The sequence below is a fragment of the Lathamus discolor genome, chromosome 17, assembly GCF_037157495.1.
Source record: "Lathamus discolor isolate bLatDis1 chromosome 17, bLatDis1.hap1, whole genome shotgun sequence".
NCBI lineage: Eukaryota > Metazoa > Chordata > Aves > Psittaciformes > Psittacidae > Lathamus > Lathamus discolor.
This window is the reverse complement of record NC_088900.1, coordinates 4,881,183-4,900,765: the sequence shown is the minus strand read 5'-3', so window position 1 is coordinate 4,900,765 and position 19,583 is coordinate 4,881,183. Positions and strand designations below refer to the sequence as shown.

Here is a 19,583-nt window from a genome sequence, read left to right as displayed (position 1 = left end):
TGGGCCTTTATCTCTGCGGTGACAAACAACCCTCTCTGGACAGAAAGAGGAAATTCCACTCATTGTTCTCCTGCTGCTGGGCTCTGACTACAGAGCTCTATCTCCTGCCTGGTGCAGGGCTGGCAGGCATTTCCCGGAGTGACAGTCGGCAGGAGGCCGACGGGAGGGATGAGGGCTTTGTTCCGAGATTCCCAGTTAGGTGCTGGTATGATCTTCCCAGCCATGGCCCTGTCAGGTTTGGATCTGTCCCTCTCATATCTTCTCTGCTCATGCAATAGCCAGTTCCCCCTCTGGTAATGCCAAAACACATGTAATAATACCGTCACCATTCCTCTATGGTAGGCAGCACAACAGCATTTGAGGCAGGTGCAACTGTCCCAATAGAGTGAGCAGCAGGTACTCATCCTTACGGTGAGATCAAGCATATTCTACTTGAGTTGTGGTAGCACTTAGGACTTCTAGACATGCGCTTGTGTTGTACTGACACAGGACAAAAGGTTAACAAGCTGTGTCATGAAGAACTTGGAGGTTTGGGATTTTGAGGTGCCTTTCCAAAGGCAGTGCCTGAAAGTGTGTTGTTTAGGGACCCTTTGAACTCTGGAGGTGTACACCCCCTCTCAGACAGGCAATGGAGTACGATTTGTTTGGTTTTTCCACCTAACACAAATATCCCAAACCAGCTTTTCTTAAAGAAAATGGGAATCTTTCCTGTCTCCTCACTGCATACCTGGGTTTGACCTTTTAAATGGAATTCCCATTGACTTGCTTTTCTGTACAGTGAAGATTATCTTTCTGCTTCTATTAAGGGCATCTTGGTGTATCCCTTCTCTGGGGGGTAAGAAGTGTAACTTGAAATCCTTGAGTCCTGACAGTACTGCTTTCTAGGGAAATCACTCACAGGATAACTGTACAGGAAGCCTAGAAAGGAACTGTAGAGCAGCTCTGGAAGGACTGAGCAGTATAGTAGCCTTTTGGTTCAGACAAGCCTGCGGCTCTTGAGACTTCATTTCACTTCACTGCTCCCTCCTAGATTTCTACAGATAGCCACTCAGCACTGCTTTGGTGTGCCTTTTGGAGTGGAGGATGGCACAACTGCCCTTCCAAGATAACACTGATGGTTGCAGGGGCTCAGATGCTCTGGTGGTTGGGACTGTAAAAGTATTTTTCCAGTTGACAGCGTTAGTTTGCAAGGTCGCAAAACCACTGCACTTAAAACATGGGTCAAGATCTGTGAATTACCTTGAAGGTGTTAGCTGGTGGTTCAAGCATTCTATAATTCCAGCCACAGTGCAGCCATTTCTAGTAACTCTCATGTATGATGAGAACAGAACTCTGTGCTGACCTTTTCATATAGAAGTGAAGGGTGTAACAGTGACACATGGAAGAGAGGAAAGACTGAGACTGTTGAGAATTGGCTTTTAAAGTGCTTTAGTGACATAATTGTTCATAACGTTGTTCTCTGTACAGTGTAAGTACTTTCTGTCCCATGTTACAGATACCAAATCTGAGATGCATACTAAAGTGATTTGTTCTGAACCAACAAGGTTGATAATACACTGGGACTGAGACCTGAAGTCTCTTGGTTCCCAGAGTTTGATTTCCATACTCACATTATGTTCGTTAGCAAAATAACTTTGTCTTGTCATCATTTGACCTGTTCAATTCTCCCCTTCTTATAAAACTGCTCAGTCCAGCAGCTTTTAAAAAGGCACTTCCATTTCACCACAGGGTTGAAAGCAGATGAGCTGCATTACATCATTGGGAAGGGTTCCCCCAAAACCTCTTCCTTTGGTCTGCCACTTGGACTCTCAGCAGAAGAACTAGTTGGAGTGGGGAGAAAAGGCTGCGAGGAAGTGGAAGTTCACCAGGAAATTACTGAAGCTTCTTGTTGCATTTGAAACTTTGATGTCAACAATGGTACCCCAAAGTGTTCACCACGACTTAGCTGCCACTGAGCAGGACTTGTTTCCTGTAGGGATGCACATCTTGCTGTGGTGAGATGGATGGTTTGGAACTAAATGTGAAGGCACCATTGGTGGGAGGCTCCATTGCTGGGTTTTTGTTTTAACAAGACCTTTGTGCTTCAAAGGAAAAAATAATCTGTGTTTGCAGTGTGGATACATCTAGAGCTGGGAATTTCCTCTCTCCTTCCAGTGGATGCTTTCTTGCCAGATGTGGAGCAGTGTGTTCTTCACCTCCCCTTCTTTCTGGCTTCAGGTGTTTCCCAGTTTCACAGTTATCCAGCTCCTGGCGAAGTGAAGAAAGAGTATCTGAAGTGACACAGGAATAAGCTCCAAGATTCCTCTTCTCCCATAGCAGGTCTCTGCTTCTCCTTGTTTTTTCGCTTTCAGCTTCCATTTGGCTATTTTTCCCTAAAGGAATCTAGGGCTTTCACAGGAGAGAAGTCATAGTTTAGAGTTTTAGATGCAGCAGAATGGCCCAAGCTTCATCCTTCCAAAGCTTCCCCAGCATGTACCATCCCATAATGCTCCATTTTGGTAGATGTACCAGCCTTCAAAAAAAGAAGGGATTGTTTCAAAGTGTTCAAAAGTGCTCAAGTATTCCAGAGCCAGAGAGTCTGCTTTCATAGAGTACTTTGGCAACCAGAAATATACATCTGTTGAGGTTTTGGCTCCTAAGTCTCATAGGGTGCTATAGCTTTGCCTTCTGTCTCCCCTTTTCATGTTCCTATTCCAACAGCTATGTCTTTAACATGTCCTAAAGTTTCTCTCCATCTTTTCAGGCTTTTTAACAGACTTGCCTGCCTCTGGGAACTTAAGTGAGTTAGGCATTCCAACATAGCAGCTTCATAAAATGTCCCATTGGTATAAAAATAGAAATTCTATGAAATACATAGTGTTCTGGTGATCACTGGTATTCTGTTACTCTTTGATTTGAAGCTTTTGAGAAGATAAATGCTGTTTTAGAGTAAAACCAAGTCTGTGTTCTTTTCTGTTTTACTAAGTTATTAATCCTCTCAAGATTGAATTCATTATGAACAAAGATACTGTCCCATGAGTATCTGGAACTACATTTTAGTGTCACTTGTTTCACTAACTTCCGACAAGACAAACCCAGGATTGTCATAACCTTTCTTCTCTCTGGCTTTAGTTTCTTTCTCATTGTAGAGACAGAAGGCGCAGTGGGGAGTCTCCACAGCCACTGTCTTGCTGAAATTCTGGAAGTCTACTCTGTATTTCCCTTCTTTGGTCTTGGACACAATGGGAGCAAAGCGGTAACCCCAGAGCACCTCCTCTGGGATGTAGGATGTCCTCACTTGACAGGTAGCGCTCGTGGCCTCAACAGTGCCATCTAAAAACACTACCAATTCAAAATCTTGCTGTAGAATGGTTTCTGCTGCCATATGGAAGAATGGGCTGTTTTTATCTATGATATGATAAATAGTTAATGGGGAAATGAAGAAGAGATTCTCATTGCCAGCATCAACTACAAATTCTATGTTGACCTGGTCCAAAATGATTGTTTCTCCTTCTGGGGTGATGGTGGTCTTGAGAAGCTTTCCATAGATGTGACTGCCAATCAGCAGGCTCTTCCTGAGGTTTGCCACCCGAATAAGGAGGCAGAGCTTCCCACCACGTTTGCTGATGACAGCGTTCTTGCTGAAGGTGATGGTCTTAGCCCGGTTTTTAGACCTCGATATCTTGGCCAGGATGGCACCACACATAAAAGAATTGATGATCACCCCCAGGATGGACTGGAAGATGAGCAGGAAAATGGCAGTGGCACACTGTTCTGTGACACATCTGAAGCCATAACCGATGGTTACCTGAGTCTCCAAGGAGAACAGGAACGCTGAAGTGAGGCCGTTGATATTGTCAACACAGGGGGTGTGATTTATGGAAGGGTTGAATTCTGGCAGGTCTTTGTGTATGTATGCCACAACATACCAGAGGAGACCAAACAGAAACCAGCTGCCTAAGAATGCTGAAATGAAGATAGTCATTTTGTATCTCCATCTGAGATCCAGGATAGTTGTCCATATATCAATCAAAAAGACAAATCTTGACTGTTCTACATTACCAAACTCTATATTACACCTTCCATCTTTAGAGACAAGCCTCGCTCTTCGCCGGCTCTGTTCTCTGATGTGGCTGGCAAAGCGTTTCCGGAGGTAGCTGAACATTCCCTCTGCTGGTAGTGTTCTGGAGAGTAAGAAACAATAAAGGTTATGGGTAATGCAGGTTTCATTGATACCTGCAGGCAAGATGCAAAGTCTGGTGATGTCCCAAGACATTTGTTTAGGAAAAAGAATTTGCATGTTTTCCCTCAGCTGGTGGGAAAAAGTTCCCATAAGTAGATGAGGAAAATACCAGTTTCTTGCCTAAGGAGCATTCCAGCAAAAAGTTATCGTTCTCCCTTGCTCAGTCAACTGTTAATATTGTCCTCTGCTTAGTTGAGTAAGAGGAGGCACAGAGAAGCAGGTAACTGTCATGGACATACATTGGGAAAACTGGTGCGGGGCGGCTGGATATTGCGGAGGTCTTGCTGCCTTTTAGAATATGATGTGAAGACTAAAGGATCAGATTCAGAAATCCATCCTTAAAGGAAAGGGTAGCTCTGTGTCTCTATTCATTTTGTTCTTTATGCTTGGCCATGTTAACAAGAGAGCCAGGCAGTAAGAAACAGTGATGGAGAAAATACTACAGATGTGTTCAGACTCGAATTTGGATCAACCGTGTTAGAGTGACTCGAACATGCAGGCCTTGGGAGAGGCTGATCCACTGGCAGGTTAGAGGTTGCCTGCTATGTTCACCTAGGGTTCAATTTGGACACCAGATTTCTGCTTAAAAACACCTGAAATTAACAACTTGAATGGAAAATAGTCTCACACAAAGGATAGTCTGGGTTTAGGGTGTCGAAGGATACAGTGTCCTCAAACATGCAGAGATGCGACTGTTTTGGGGACCTGTGTCTGCTATGGATGATGTTTTCTTCAGAAGGACCTGGACTTGAGGAGTGCATCTCAAATAGGAGGTGCTGGGGGCTTTGTAATTGTTTGCTACTGTCACTTTACAGCTGCATTACCCTTCCCAACAGAAGGTGACATAGCCTTTTATTGGGAAACAGCTCTTAGGAATGATGTTTTCAGTCAAGCTACAACTCTTACCTAAAACCCTGCATCATAGCACTGTCCCACCCAGGCTTCCTTTTTGGCTAGGAGCAAAGTGCTTAGGCTCAAATAGTTGTCAAATGCGCTGCCCTAATTTTACTTGATTTCAGGGGTAGTAATGTGCTGCAATATCTGTGGCCAGAGTAGCTTAGCTCCCTTAAGCCCTAACTTTTTATCTCCAGAATGGGGATAACCCACAGGCATGTAGTGGATTAGACATACTGGTGTGAGTTATGTAGTGTGAAATTTGTCTCATTTAACTTGAGCCATTTCAATGTTAGATAACTGCCTGTGCCAGTTGTACAGCTGACTCCTGACTGACAGTAAAGGAAACATTTGCACTCTCTGAGGGTCCACTGCCCTTCATAAAGCTACCATGGGGATGAGAGCTGCTGCTTGGCAAAGTCCTTTTACTCTGTAGGCATCTAAATTAACTTAGAAAAGCTGTCTGATATTGTCTAATGGAAGGATTTAGTTTAGTTGGCTACATCATTAACAGCAGCCAGAGAATACCTTTAGATACGACAATCGGTAGCAAAGGGAGCATATTAAATGATCAGTGATGAAGTCTAAGTACAAATTAATTACATTTGGTAAAGCCAGAAGTAAATTCTTTATTTGATGTCCCTGTTTGTGGCAGCAGCCTTGAGAATGACTTTGTCTCATACAGTTGCTGCTTTTCTGTACTTGGCCTGAAATCACATTTCTCTGCTCATTAGAATGAGGATGAAAAAAACATGAAGGTCACTCTTGTTGTAATGTAGCTGTTCACTGTTTTAAGCTTTTGCTGTTGCATTTACTGGCTGCGAATGCAGCTGGCAAAGGTTAAACTTTAAGCGCATATCCCAGGAAGGGGGCAAAGAGGTCACTCTCTAAACAATCCTCAAGTTTTATTTTCCTGATGTGCTTTTAATATGTTCATGTTAATGCATAGTTTGAGCACAAGTTAAATATTCTCATGCAACACACTATGCAGGGAAGTTTTCCACTATTTAACTTCTACCACTCCTGTTGTGCAAAGCCACATGGCTTCACAGCTGTCACAAGCATTTTGTCCTTTCCTGCAACAACATGAACGCAGTCCCGACCAGAATCCTGTGTGAAATGCTGGGATGCCTCACCCTGTCCATCAAACCCTGCATATGCATACCAAGGATTGGGAGGTACAAATCAATGATGATAAGAGAGCATGCTGATCAGCATGGTTATCAGACTGGAACCTGGGAAACACAGCTCCAACTTTACCCTTCTTTTCCTGCCTCCTTAAATCTTAACTGCACACTTCAGAGGCTGTTTTACAAGCCTGGCTTAAGCTACCCCCAAATAGATCAAAGAAGCAGAAGAATTACACCCTTCTTCAAGAAGGATGACACAGGAATTCTCCTTTCAACCAATCTTTCTTGCTCCCACATGCAGCTGAAGTGTGCTGATGTGCTGATGTGCTTCAACAGGAGGAAAATTCTGTCTAAGCATGCTACGAGTAGATCAGAGACTGCCCAGAGATTATATAAAGTGAGTTGTATAATGCAGCACTTAAAGTCCTTTCAGTTTAAATCAGTGAAGGCAACCCAGCTACATCTTAGCTAATATTTACCAGGGTATGTTTCCTTTTGGGCCCAAATAAGCATGGTATTTATGTCTGTCTTGCATGTGAAATTCTGTGTTGCAGGAGTTGAAGCTGCTGCTGTCCCCAGGCATTGTATGTTTATAAAGCTGCACTGCTCATTCTCAAATGAATGGGGCATTTGCCAGTAAAGCTACTCAATGAGTAAAGGTGACACGTCAAGGTTAGCTTGGAAAACAAGGAGTTTCTGTTTCCCTGTCCCAGCCTCGTAACTCACAGTGATCACTGGAGTAAGCGGAAGCTTCTAGATTGCTGTCCTCGAACTCGTGATCTTTCCGAACTGACCTACCAGAATATTTGATAGATGCCCATAAAGTCACCTGTTGGAGGTGCATTTCTACCATTCCCTTTCTCTGCATTCCTGCAAGTAGGTAATGACAGTCACAACTATTCCTGATGGCTATGTAGCAGCTGGAGTTCCTCTGCTAGCTCAGAGATGTAACTGAGTGGTTCTCTTTGCTTTTACTTGCTTTCAGTTGTTTTGGGTTGAAACACTAGGGATAATGACCAGGCTCTTGAATGGTTGGACTTGATCTTAAAGGTCCTTTCCAACCTAAATGGTTCTGTGGTTCTTTAATTGTTCTTCGGCTAAATCCTTTGTGCAGTGCTGTGGGCAGAGCACATTAATCCAGGGAAGTAGCTTTAATCTCGGCCACGAGCAGCACTTAAGGAGATCAGTGACTCAAGGAAAGGGAAGGTATTTAATGTCTGGCAGGAGCCTGCCCGGAACAAAGTTCTCCTGCTATTTCTCTGAAGTTCTCATATCTATGGCTTCATGCACATTTCTTCCCTTGCAGCAATGGATGGAGGAGCAAAGTTGGCAGAACTGAGACAGCAGAAATGAAAAGCAGCCCATTGAACCCACAGCTTTTGTTAGAAATCCATCTTTGTTCGGGTTTCAGAGGAAGTTCTAAGAAGCTTAGGGAGAAGAAAGGGGGATACAGAGCTAAAGGATTATTTCTTTTTCAGTCCTGTTCAGGTCTTTTCAGAACCCTGATGATCTTTCTGTGTTTTTCTTTCTGTTGAACTTTCTCTGAACAAAGAATGTGAAAGATCCAACTCTTAATATCTTATAAACCCCTTTTTTATTAGAAAAGCAAACAGTAACACTTGGTCTCGTGGTGTATTATCTGCTGGTTGCTTTACCACTGAGCCCTTTGGAGAGTACAGCTCCTTTGTCCTTTATTAGCTGCAACGGCTAGAGCTGGAATGTGCCTCTTGTGATAGGATGCTACACCTGTCATCCCATCTCCCTGTCTTGCTGCTTATATCAGAATCAAGGACTGTCAAAGCCCTCTGTTGAACCAGTTCTAAGTAGAGCAAAAATATAAGCTTGCCTAAAGCAGCCAGTCAGCCCTAGGGGCACGTCTAAAGAGAATCTGATTTACCCCATCCTCCATGTCTACTTTTTCCCTGATGGACACATTAGCAAAGGGACAGGTCCTGGCAAACTGACACAAGCAAGCTTTCTTCTTGGACTTGGCAGTGTTGTCATTATTTATTCCTGGTAGCAGATCTGTGTGCTGAATGCAGTTGAAATGCCAGTTCCGTGTGGGGAATAGGATCCTGCAATCCAGCTCAGTATGTTAGTCTGAGAGCCTTATCAGCTCCAGCCCAAGCGACTATGATTTGCCAGCCTAAACTCCAGATGGAATTTCTGGTGGATACACCAAAGGATCTTAACCCTGGCCTTGCCCTCTCTCCTGCTCTGCAGAATTACTGGCAGGTGCCTTTTCCCATGGCAGTGATGGCCATTTTCAGGAGGGAAGGCAAAGTGGTGCCTGCCTGCATGTTGTGCATTAGGACGTAACTTCCACTGTGAATGCAGAGTCTCTTTAGAGCAGATGTCTTTCATCTCTGCTTACTGTAAGAGCACAGGTATGATCCAGCCAGCTTTCTGTGAGTACCTACTGAAGAAGTCCTCTTAAGTACCCAACCTTCCCCTTTAGATAGGGGGGAGGCTTCATCCTGCTGTCTTTCAACTCAAGCGATCCAGGATTGTCCCAGCCCACCCCAGCAGTGATACGACAAAGATGTGCTATCCCCTCCCTTGCTTCCCTCATGCCCTGATTGTTTAAGGGATGCTCTGACATGCATGGGATGTATAGACTCAGTGGATCACTTCCCAAAGGCTGCTGTTCATACCTTGCCACCCTTTAGTGGGGAGTTTCTGACCTTCTGCTTTAAAACTCTATCTTCTTAGTGTGCTTTGTAGAGCTTGCTGGTGAATGTATTCCGCTGCTGAGCGACTCTAGCACTACTTGGTGCACCTTGGAGTTCTGCTTCCCATACCAAACATCCAGGAAGGTTCTCACAAAGCATGCATGTGGCATTTGGAAAGACAGGCTGCAGTTTCCCCTTGCCAACCAAGTTGGCTTGAACTAATTCATTCATGAGAACACAGGCAAATGAATAAATGAAAGAACAGGCACTGCAGCAGTGGACACTCAAGCAAGTCATGTTTTCTGAAAGCTTCAGAGTGTTTGAGGTCTTCAAAGGTTAACAGACTTAATTCAGGTGTATAAATGAAGGATGTAGAGCAGTAAAGGCATTACTGTCATTGTTAGCAATGAATAACATTGTATTGGTGCTACACGAAGTGAATCCGTGGCTGCATTTACTGGTGGAGATTGTCTAAAGGCTTCAGCTGACTGAGGAGCAAATGACAGGTCTCGTACACAAACACTGCGAAGTCTGGGATGAATTTACAGCAGTAACCATGGAGGCAGGAGGCCAGTCCTGGCCCACAGTCACTCCCTCTCTGCCACTTACAAGAACATGGCACTTGTAAAACAGCTCTGTCCAGACAAAACCATTTGCCAGCACTTTCCAGCAATGATCTCCTCATGCACATGAAGGAAAGCGTCGCTATTTGATGTTTTTGCAGTGCCAGACTAATGCTATGGCTCCCATAGCACTTTGTGCAGTGACAGACAATTCCCATGCAAGCAAATGTTCAGAGATGCAGTCATGCTGGGGATCTTGCCTCTGGAGAGCAGAGAACTGGGAGCTAAGCTGTCTTTACAGGCTTTCTCAACAGAACTGTTCCTGTTTTCAGACAATTGGGTTGCCCCTGGAAATATTAAGTTTTTAGCAAGAAGTGGTTTTCTGGGAGAAATTTCTCAAGCAAATGATATCTTTGGGGTTTTTTGGTTTTGTTTTCTTTTGCTTTGGCCTCTCATTGCAGTGCAATTGTATGTGATGTGGTTGCAAAAGGAACAAAGATCAGGGATTTAACTCGCCACCAACTTTCTAAAGGCAGGTTTTGTCTAGTTACTTTACCTCTCTGGTGCCACAAAAAGGCATTGCACTCTAAATAATGTGTGAGGAAGCAGCCTGTGCCAAGTTCTACCTGCATGACCGAAAGCAGAAGCTGTCACCAAAGAACAGTGGCGCAGTGAGATGTGGGCTGGGGAGGTGATGCCGCATGAACACCCCCAGTAAAAGTCACTGGGAAAATGGGCAGAGTCATGTGAGCCAATTCAGCATGTTCTCTCACTTTGCTGTTCCTTGCTGCAGTTAAGGGGTTGAATCATTAACCCACAGTTTGTTTCTACAGGTTGGCAATGTCAAGTCTCAGTCATCAGTGCGTGGTGGCAAAAGGGCTTCCTGCAGAAGCCCTGGAGGCTGTGAGGCAGCTGACACAGGCATCAGAGGCCAGCCAGAAGACAGCCATCACCAAAGGCAAAACCTCCTGGGAGCTCTGACAGTTCTGACCCTGCTTCAGCGTCTGAACTCCAGGTATCTCAGTATTCAGCATCACATGGTTGTGTAAAAGCGTTTGTTCGTACATGCTCTTCTTTCTGAAGTGCTGGTAAATTCAAACTGATGGTGCTTAAAGGTCATCTTCCTACCTTCCGGAAAAGGACCCAGCCCTGGGTGTGGGGGAACTTGCTGACAGAAAACACTTAGCACTGCTGCAACGGCTTCAGTGTGGTTGGAAAAAGGTTCTTGCTTACTCAGTGCACAAGAAAAGCATGACACTGCTCTTTCTGTACTCTGCACAGTGCTAAAGGAACAAAAGCAAGAGAGCAAATGCTGCTGTAACAGAAGTCTTCCTGCAGTAGCTCACAGCTCCAGGGCACAGACACAGTAGAAGAATACTCAGAACAATCCACAACAGCCTTGCTAGCCCTGCTGTGCTCAGTCCACCTTAGAGACAGGCTTTGGTGCCCTCTTTGTCAGGTCCGTAATGCTCCCTCAGTGTGAGCCTGAGGAAGGTGAGGAAAAGGGAAAGGAGCACTGAGCCTGGATGATACTGCGGTAGGAAGAGTTTTTGCTATTGTGTTTTTATGATACAGGCTGTACATAGCTTGTCAGTGCTCCAGAAAGGTGCTTGGAACTCAGGGTATGAATTGCATGCTACAGTCTCACTGCTCTGCTGCAGTCTTTCATCTGCTTATAGCACTGAGGTAGGCAGTGTGGTTATCTTAACCAGCAGCTTAGGAATATTTTAATGTGATGCTAAGAACACTGTCCTATTGCAGTCCTTATCTTTAATTAGGCTGTAATTTCAGTATCACAGTCGTTTATGGCTATCAAGGTGACTTTGATTTCTAAACTGGCAAAACCCACTATGCTGTGCTGGTTTGTTGCCAAGAAGCCAACCCATAGCAATGTGGGTGGGACTGGCATGGTGATCCTGATAAGCCCCATTCAAATCCCTGCTTTGCTAGGCTCCCATTGGGAGGCTGAGTTCCCAAACGGAACCAACCCTGAGTGTTTCTCGGATAGTAGGATTGTGAGAGGAATATATGTGCTATAAATACACATTACTGCTATTTTTTCCACACTGGAGACAGTGTGTATCTTTCATACTTGATTCTATTGCTTTCTTCAGGTAAACAAAGAACAAAGTGAGGGAGGTTTTCTCTCAAGATGGAAGTGTGTGTACGTGTGTAGTGCTCTCCTTGGGTAGTTTAGATCACTGAGCTGTGGGTAAAGAAGTTTTCCATGTCTCTGTTGCCAGAGATTAAAGGCATGCAACGTGGCAGTGCCAGTTCTATGATGTGTCTTGGCACGTCTCATCCCCCTTCCTTTAGTAACTACTACTCTTAGAAGCGAACCCTGCATATGCAGTCTATAGAGCACTTTCCTACTGTCACTTCTTTTGCTACTTGTCTGTCTGTCCACTGGTTCTGTTATTTGCATTGATTTGGCATTGGTTTGCCATCAGGTTTACTGAGGATCATCTTAGGAACATTAACTCCCCATCTGCTTTGTGAGCATGTGTTAGGTTCCTCTTTGTCCTGTCTGTCATTCAGAAGTTTTCCAGCAGATGTGTTTGAAAGGAATATCATTCCAGATTTCTCTCCATTAATAGGCATTTGGGACTTAATTGTCTTGAGCTTGCTTTTTACTTTAGAAGTAGAAAGAGCCACCCTGATGGCCATAATCAAAGGTAGATCATAGCTAGTAACACAGGGAATGAGAGCATCTGGGAGGGAGAATGTAACCTCTTAATTCTTACTGTACATCTAAAAAGCAAAGAAACCAATGATGAAACCACAGAATTGATAGAAAGGGGAAGAATTCATTGCATTCCTGAACAGATGTGCATTTTCTTGTACCCTTTTGAGTAATACAGGCTCACAGGAGGTCCTCTGTGTATTTGCCCATCTGACATGCTGAGCATCTATTTAAGCACATCATCTGCTACCTGTTGATCTTCTGTGTTCCCTTGCCTGCTCACTGGGCCTTTAAGTCTGTCATGTCACAGCTGCCAGGTAGACTGGCACTTGCTGATGCTGCATGTTTAATCAGTTGAGGCTCAACAATAAGAGCATCAGGCACCAGTAGTTTGGAAGATTTCTTGTCATCATATACTGCTCTGCTCACAAGTGCTGGCAGCACTGCAAACTTAGATTGGCAGGTTTTGTCCTGTCTCTGATTCCTGAAGCCGGATTTCTATGATGTTCAACCAAGCTGTCTAGATACATCTTGTCCCCTTGCAGTCTCTCTTGGCTGCTGCATCCTGCTGTGGGTAACAGCCTTTTGAAGGCATGTATAGCATAGCCTGCAGCCCCTGCTGTGGTTTTTAAGGTCAGTTTGTGTTCCCAAGACATGGGCTGTGAAAAAACCTGACTTCAGAGATTTCTTCAAAGGTATTAAAGGCATTCAGTGCTCTAATGAAGCAAATGCTGTGCAGGCGAATTAGGGTCTGCTTGTGCCTAGTAGAAGGGTTAAAATGTTCCTGTGATTCATTGTAACTGAATGCCATGAAAGATAAACTTATTTCAGGAGCAAATTTTAAGGATCAAATCTGAGCAGGCTGTATTTGCTTAGCATCCTACTTTCACATCTCCTGCAGGAAGCAAATGGCTTTTAGTTACCTGAGAACCTGAGTATTCCCTGAAATACCAGAACTGCCCCTTTTAAGGCTCATTTCTGCTTTCTGCTAAGGGGCATGTAGGGGAGCACCAGCTGCAAATCTAAAGACAGGAGCAGTCTGCTTTCCCTGGGGGCTGCGGTGTTTCAGCAGCAGAGCTTTTTCTATTCCAATCCTTCAGTTACTTTTGTGTTCCTAATTATTTCTCTAAGTGTAATTGACTTGCAAGATATTCTTGGCTTTCAGTATGCATTGAGTGAATTATTGACCCATCACATGAGTCATTGATGTGAAGAGATGTATGAACAAACTGGGTGTAAAATGGCTACTTTGCATTCTTAATAGCAAACGTAAGCCATTAATAACTTTGCTGCTTGCTGCACTCAGAGCCTGCATAGTTTTAGTTTGACATGCATATGGCTGAGTTCATCCTTGGTGTAATTTGAAATTCATTGGGCATGGGCTTCATCTCCTTATGCCACTTTAAAATCTCTCTTGTGTTAAGATGTGAGATGCTAATTCCAGAGTTTCTGGCTGACTTGAGATGTTACATTTGAAAAATCAAATCCAATTAAATCAACTTATTACTGAGGTCAGAGACCAGTGTTCAGCACATTCTAGTCCTTGCTATTTTGCAGCAAAGACTAAATGTAGTGAGTGTACTGTATCTCGATCCATAAACTAACTAATCTGCCCTAATAAGAAGGCTTCTGGTTCCAGGACCTAGGAAACATGGTCAAGGGATAAAGCATTCCCCAGAGTCCAAGTATCTGAGCTTAGTTCCTGGTTTTTCACTGTTTTTTTGTGTACTGTGGGACAAATGTTCTCTCTTTGTGTCTGCTTCCCCATCTACTTGTAAGGTGGAAGTGAAAAATGGTGTTGTGGGGATAAATTCAGTGATTGCACAAGGCTTTGAGACCTCTTGAATATGTTGCTGTGGACTGGCAACACAGCATCAGCTTGCTGTAGTTAGAACAGAGCTAAGGTTTTTAGGAGGCTATAAAGGAGAGATGCCCGATTGCTATCTTGGCAGAAACTTGTTTATTATCCAAGAAAAGCTTGTGTGTGCATAATGTTTTAATATTCTCAGCAAGGAGGGAAAGGGGAATATATAGTATGGCTTTGAGATAGACAAATGTTAAGCTGATTTGCAGATACTTTTGCAAATCAAAGTCTTAATTTGAGATATATTATGAGTTCCCACACTGTGCAAGTCTTTGTATTTAAATCACACTATCACCAAGGGCTCAGTGGCTCTTTCTGCCTCTTACTGTTCAGCATTAAATGCATTTCCTGCAGGAGGTCCCCACGTTCCAGGCAAAACCAGACAGAAAAGCAAAGGGAATGTTGAACTCTTAGATACCCTTTACAAATAGCTTGCTGTCTCCTTTCTGGTGCACAGGCATCTTATACCTTTTTCCATTCATTTAGGAGCTTAAGTCATGTTGGAATTTTCTACAGTGCTGATTCACTCCACCAATCTAAGGGAACTTACTGAAGTGCCCACACTAAGTAGCTCAGGTGCCTCAGAGTCCCTCTCAGTTGTAAGGAACTGGCATTTCAAGTTGAATTGCTTCCATCCAATTACTCCCCTCAAACTTACCAGTTTCTAGAGCTACACAAAGAGCTATTGGAACCAAGACTTCTGTTTTGAGTTAAGTCTCTGTTTAAGTGCCTTATTTGAACCTGGAACTAAATTACTTCCAAAAGTGAGGTTCTTGGCTCAGATATTGATAATCTTTTAAAAGTCTTGTATTGGTTGCTCTAGTTCATATAGAACCCAATTATGCAGCAGACTTTGATGTTTACACTCTTGATAAAGTGGTTTAAACCCTATGAAGGATTTATTCGCGCCTTGCTTCATGCCTCAATATTAGAAAAGCCCAGGCAGCTCATTTGAGACATACAAGGATTAGTGTAGAGAGGACTGGAGGAGCTGTCCTTCATCCCACCTGCCCATCACCAGGTTGTGTGAGCAGCCTGGCTGACAAGATTAGACATAACCTCCAACTCTAGATGAAAGGAATTCATCTTCCCTGTTTCATCTCTTGATATATTGGGAGACATTCACAGAGAGGGTGGCCATTGGGGTCACAGGTAGCTGCATCCTACGTGGGTGTCACTTGTATTACTGCTTGCTTTTCTCTTTGTGACAGAAATTCTAGGGCTATTTGTTACTGTTCCACAGTTACTCTGTGCATGTTTCTCCCTACAGCACAAAAGGGAGTTGAGGGGGTTCATTAAACTATGAGCTGACTTAAATTACTTTGCATTTAGCATGGAATACTGCAGAAAAAGCATGTTCACATGTCAAACCCCTGTACTGTGAAATCAAGAGAGGAATAAAACCAGCTTACCTCTGTGAGCGCTCAGTACGGAGTGTGCAACCTCATCAGCCGCTCACAGCCTGAATGTGGTCCAAGTGACCTATTCTGTAGAAAAGACTTATGAAGATATTCAGGTGGGCTAACAAACCCCTCTGAATCTTAACTAGAAAGCTCCTCTTCTCCAGTATGCAGGGTGAACTACAGTCCTAGTTCATGGACAAGAAATGGAGCCTTGGGGTATGTAGTATGCACTGTGGTGTATTGTGCTGCTGAGGGAACAGACAACTGGCATAGCTACAGTTTGGAAAGTGAACATACATTCCCATGTCAAACTCCTCTCATCCCACTGTAGCCCAGACACTTAAGGATGCACCCTAGTTATTGAGTGTTAAGGTGAGCTGCTGGTAACATTTGAAACACAAGAGTAGCTTTCAAGTGCAGGCTGCTTTGAACTCCATGGCTAGAAGCACTTTCACTATGACCACCCCTGTTCAAGAGCCACCCAGTCCTCCCATCATATCACTGCTTACCAGCTATAGGGGTGGGTCCACAGAACTTCTGGCTGGAAACCTGAATTCCCAGAGCTGCTGTTACATTGCTCCTGAAACAGTGAAGGACAAACCACAGGTCTGGATGGAGCTAGAAACCGGCAAGGAACTCAGTGCAAAGCAAAGAGGCATGAGAGCCTCTTTCCAGCATCTCTCTTGCCACCTCTCAACCGCCCGTCTCCTTCACACCCAAATACAAATCCATGATTAAGACTTAGTGCCCTTTGCCCTCATCCTTCCCCACTCCACACATGGCTCCCACTAAGTAGGGCAGTATTTCCAAGTCCTCACATGCTCCCCTCAGCTCCATGGTGTCCACTTTTGACCTGAGAGCACAGTTCAAGAATCTCATGCTCTCTGCTCACCTGTCTCTAGCCTAAACCTTTGTGCTGCCCTGTCTTTGCCCAGGAGCCCAAACTGTTCTGGTACACACAACAGCAAGCTATGTCTGACTAGATGTGTGACTAGGTGTAGCTGGGCATTGATGTATCTGTGTTTAAACTGAGCTGTCAGTCGGTGTACTACATATATATATATATATATATATATATATATAAAATACTGTTAAGAGAAGCTGATGACCAAAACTCTTTTGCACTATACCTTATTAGGATGCTACAACAGAATTTAAGGAAGTGGAGGCAGTTACTAGTTAAGCACCTATGGAAAAAAGGCTGTGGTACAGGTAATAGGAGCAATCAGAACAGAAGAGGTACCTGTAAGATTCTGATCATTCAAACCATTGTCATTTTCATAATTTGATTCTATAATGAACATTTTCCCTCTCTTGTGCAGTGAAGTTGCATCATGCAGAAAATAGGTTTAAGTAAGAACTCTTACGGTGTCTGTCATCAAATGCTCTCCAAGAGCATTACTAATAATTCATTAAAGCAGCACTGTCAGCTGGAACACTTTTAATTACCATTTTCTGACAAGTCAACCCTTCAGTGGTGTGCCCTGATTTTTAAATTTATTGCTAACACATATGCAGATCTTTCTTTTTCCCTGCTGCTGTTTATATGGGTTGAGAGAAGTAATTGACTGAGATGAAGGAAACGAACAGTGCACTGCACATTTTCACACCCCAAATGGAGTATAATTTAAGGTTGGCTACTTATTTTAACACCCAGCTTGAGAAACTAGGTACTGTAGTTGCTGAACTTCTTCATATATCTGAATGCAGGGGAGTTCTACACTCATGGCTGTGAGCCTGAAACACACTGAACTTAAGGTACGGCTGTGAAAACCATGAGCTTCTCGTGAGCTGTCCGTGCATAGCCATAAAGCAGCTCTCAGCTGAAGATGGGCTGGCTGGTCCTAATACAGGGTTAAAACAACAGGCAGTTAGTATACAACAGCTAATACGCTGTTAAAGTGTATCAGCTTATCCCACCCTAGTTTGTTTGCATAGCCTTCAAGGCTCCTCCAGCCTGGTGTTGCCGTCAGAAGTACTGCTTGTCATTCCCAGAGGAGAGTAATATCTGAGCTGCCACCTTCTGCCTTCTCTATCTGAGGTGACTACAGCAGGAGCACAGATTTTCTTTGGCAATGTTTTCTTAAGCCTCAGTAGCCTGTTTTATGGGAGCAGAAACTGCAGAAGGGAGCTATCAAGAGGGTTGCCCAGAGAAAGGTAAGTCAGTGAGTAAGCAGACTTGAATCCAAACATCCTGTTCCACAAGAAGGGACTCTTTAGGTCCCTTGCTGTAGTCATTAGGTAACAATTTAGTGGAAGAAAATACAAGGGATGGTCTGTCTGGGAATACCAGGGTTTTTTCGATCAGGTATCAAGAAAACAGTATAGCACTAAGCCTCTTACCTTGTGTCTTAAGCAGTAAAGGTGACTGCAGAAGGGAAGCGGGGGGAAAGCTGCCTGGCTTCGTGTCTCCTACACAATCCAATTTCCACAACTGTGTGGTCCAACAGCTTCTGTATCAATGGAAGAGAGCCCAAGGCCCTCTTTGGCTTTTATGTGTGGCTGTGTCAGCTCGGACTGGTTGCCAGCTCATCTATATGCAATGGCTCATTAACATTGTGGCTCAGTTTATATATTGTATGTGAAAGGCAGAGGAATGGCTGCTGGATGGATAAACGCCACAGTGGAAGTGTTGAGCTGCCAGAATAAGGGGATATAATGCAGTATTACCCAAAGAGGCTGACATTACTCTTGGTGTCATCAACATCAGTCTCTTGCCCCATCCCATTAGTACAAGCACAGCAGAGGTGCCTTGGCTACTTTTGGTTCTTTTCTTTGCATGGGCAGTGTGGTTTTGGAAAGAACCAGATGCCTGTTGATAGCTCCCATATTCTGTGGAGCCCTTCAGTCTTGGATTCATTTGGTATGTGCTGTATAGGTATGTGTGCCCTTGCCCAAATTCCTGCTTTGATTTTCCTTCCCAGTTTTGAGCTGGAACTCAAGGTCCCTCTGAACTATTTGCAGAGGACTGATCGCAGGAGTTAACTCATTACTGTGAAGTTGCTGTTACTCTCCCTGTGTTGCTGTTGTCTTGGAGCTTAGAGAAATGTGCATCTCTTGTACTTCCCAATCCCTTGGCAGGGTGCCTTTGCACGTGGTGATAAGGGATTGACTGATGTAAGCCTGGAATCTTACCTATAGGCACACAAAAATTAGGTGTCCAAGGAAGTTGGGAACAGGATTTGTATGTTAAAGATATAAGGAATTAAGCTCTGTCATGAGCCATCCAATTGTGTTAATAGCTCTGTCATTAATAATAAATTTGATCATATTCAAGCAGCACTTTTTGTCTCTAGAGCATGTTAATCCATCTGTTACACCTCTCGACATTCTTAAGACAGGTACCTTCAATGATACCAGCACAAACAAGCTTTTATAGCACCAGGAATTGATGATGGAATTGCTTGGGATACTTTCACCAGGTGCTATTTGATATGATACACTCTGAAATAACCTGGTTATTTATATCCTGTGCCTCATACCTGCAGGAACTCTGTCCTTTCCACCTCTTGGCACTTTGTAATGGCACCGATTCATTTTTCCTGCATCACACAGTGCACTGCAGATTGTTTAACATGATTTTTTTTCCGAAGAAACATTTCTGCAATGAAACTCAATGGGATTTTTCCCCACTAGCTTCAAAGAGCACAGATGAGCCCTTAAAGGGATTTACTTCTTTTAAATATTACCCTCAAAACTGAGAAATTAAAAGCAAATGAGCTTTCTTCCTTTTTCCTCTAAGACATGTCAGAAGAACATTAGGAAAAAGAATAGCTTTCCACAGCTTTCAGAACCTCCCCGGGTGCATTTCAATTGCAGGTTTTGAGGAAAGAGTGTAATTAACAAATTTATTCAGTCTCAAGCCAGAAAATTCTTTCTATATTTAGCACGAGAAAGCAGAGCAGGAGGAGGGGAGTAAATGACCTAGATTTCCACAAGTGACAAATGACTCCTAGGTGCTCAGAGACCCCTTAAATGCCAGAGATTCCCCCTGCAATGCAACTTCTCTTTGTTGTTTGTCACATGCGATGTTCAAAACCATCCAAGACACGCTAGGAAATGCGGGCTATCGTGTTTGTTAAACTGATTGCCAATGGTACCCTAGGTAAAGAACTAAAACTGCATCCATAACCAAGCAATTAAACCCTATTT

At 43.7% G+C, this 19,583-nt stretch overlaps 2 protein-coding genes across 6 annotated transcripts in view; one reads left to right on the top strand and one right to left on the bottom strand.

The window, feature by feature from the left end:
* KCNJ5 (potassium inwardly rectifying channel subfamily J member 5) overlaps positions 1 to 19,583 on the top strand; it is a 53,586-nt gene that overhangs the window by 3,021 nt on the left and 30,982 nt on the right. For both annotated transcript variants that reach the window (XM_065697339.1, XM_065697338.1), the window contains exon 3: positions 10,315 to 10,496. The gene's annotated coding sequence lies outside the window, so the exon portion shown is untranslated. The remainder of the gene's footprint in view (positions 1 to 10,314; positions 10,497 to 19,583) is intronic.
* Positions 1,412 to 17,928, bottom strand: KCNJ1 (potassium inwardly rectifying channel subfamily J member 1). Of its 4 annotated transcripts, XM_065697337.1 has the most exons (5): positions 17,775 to 17,928; positions 15,941 to 16,011; positions 15,441 to 15,515; positions 4,042 to 4,163; positions 1,412 to 3,945 (listed from the first exon to the last, which is right to left on the bottom strand). In XM_065697337.1, exons 4-5 carry the CDS (start codon positions 4,142 to 4,144, stop codon positions 3,029 to 3,031), a joined length of 1,020 nt encoding a protein of 339 aa, XP_065553409.1. In that variant the 5' UTR covers positions 4,145 to 4,163; positions 15,441 to 15,515; positions 15,941 to 16,011; positions 17,775 to 17,928; the 3' UTR covers positions 1,412 to 3,028. The 4 variants fall into 4 exon arrangements, with proteins under 4 accessions (XP_065553409.1, XP_065553405.1, XP_065553406.1 ...); XM_065697333.1 differs by having other exon boundaries at positions 1,412 to 4,163; XM_065697334.1 differs by lacking the exon at positions 15,441 to 15,515 and having other exon boundaries at positions 1,412 to 4,163.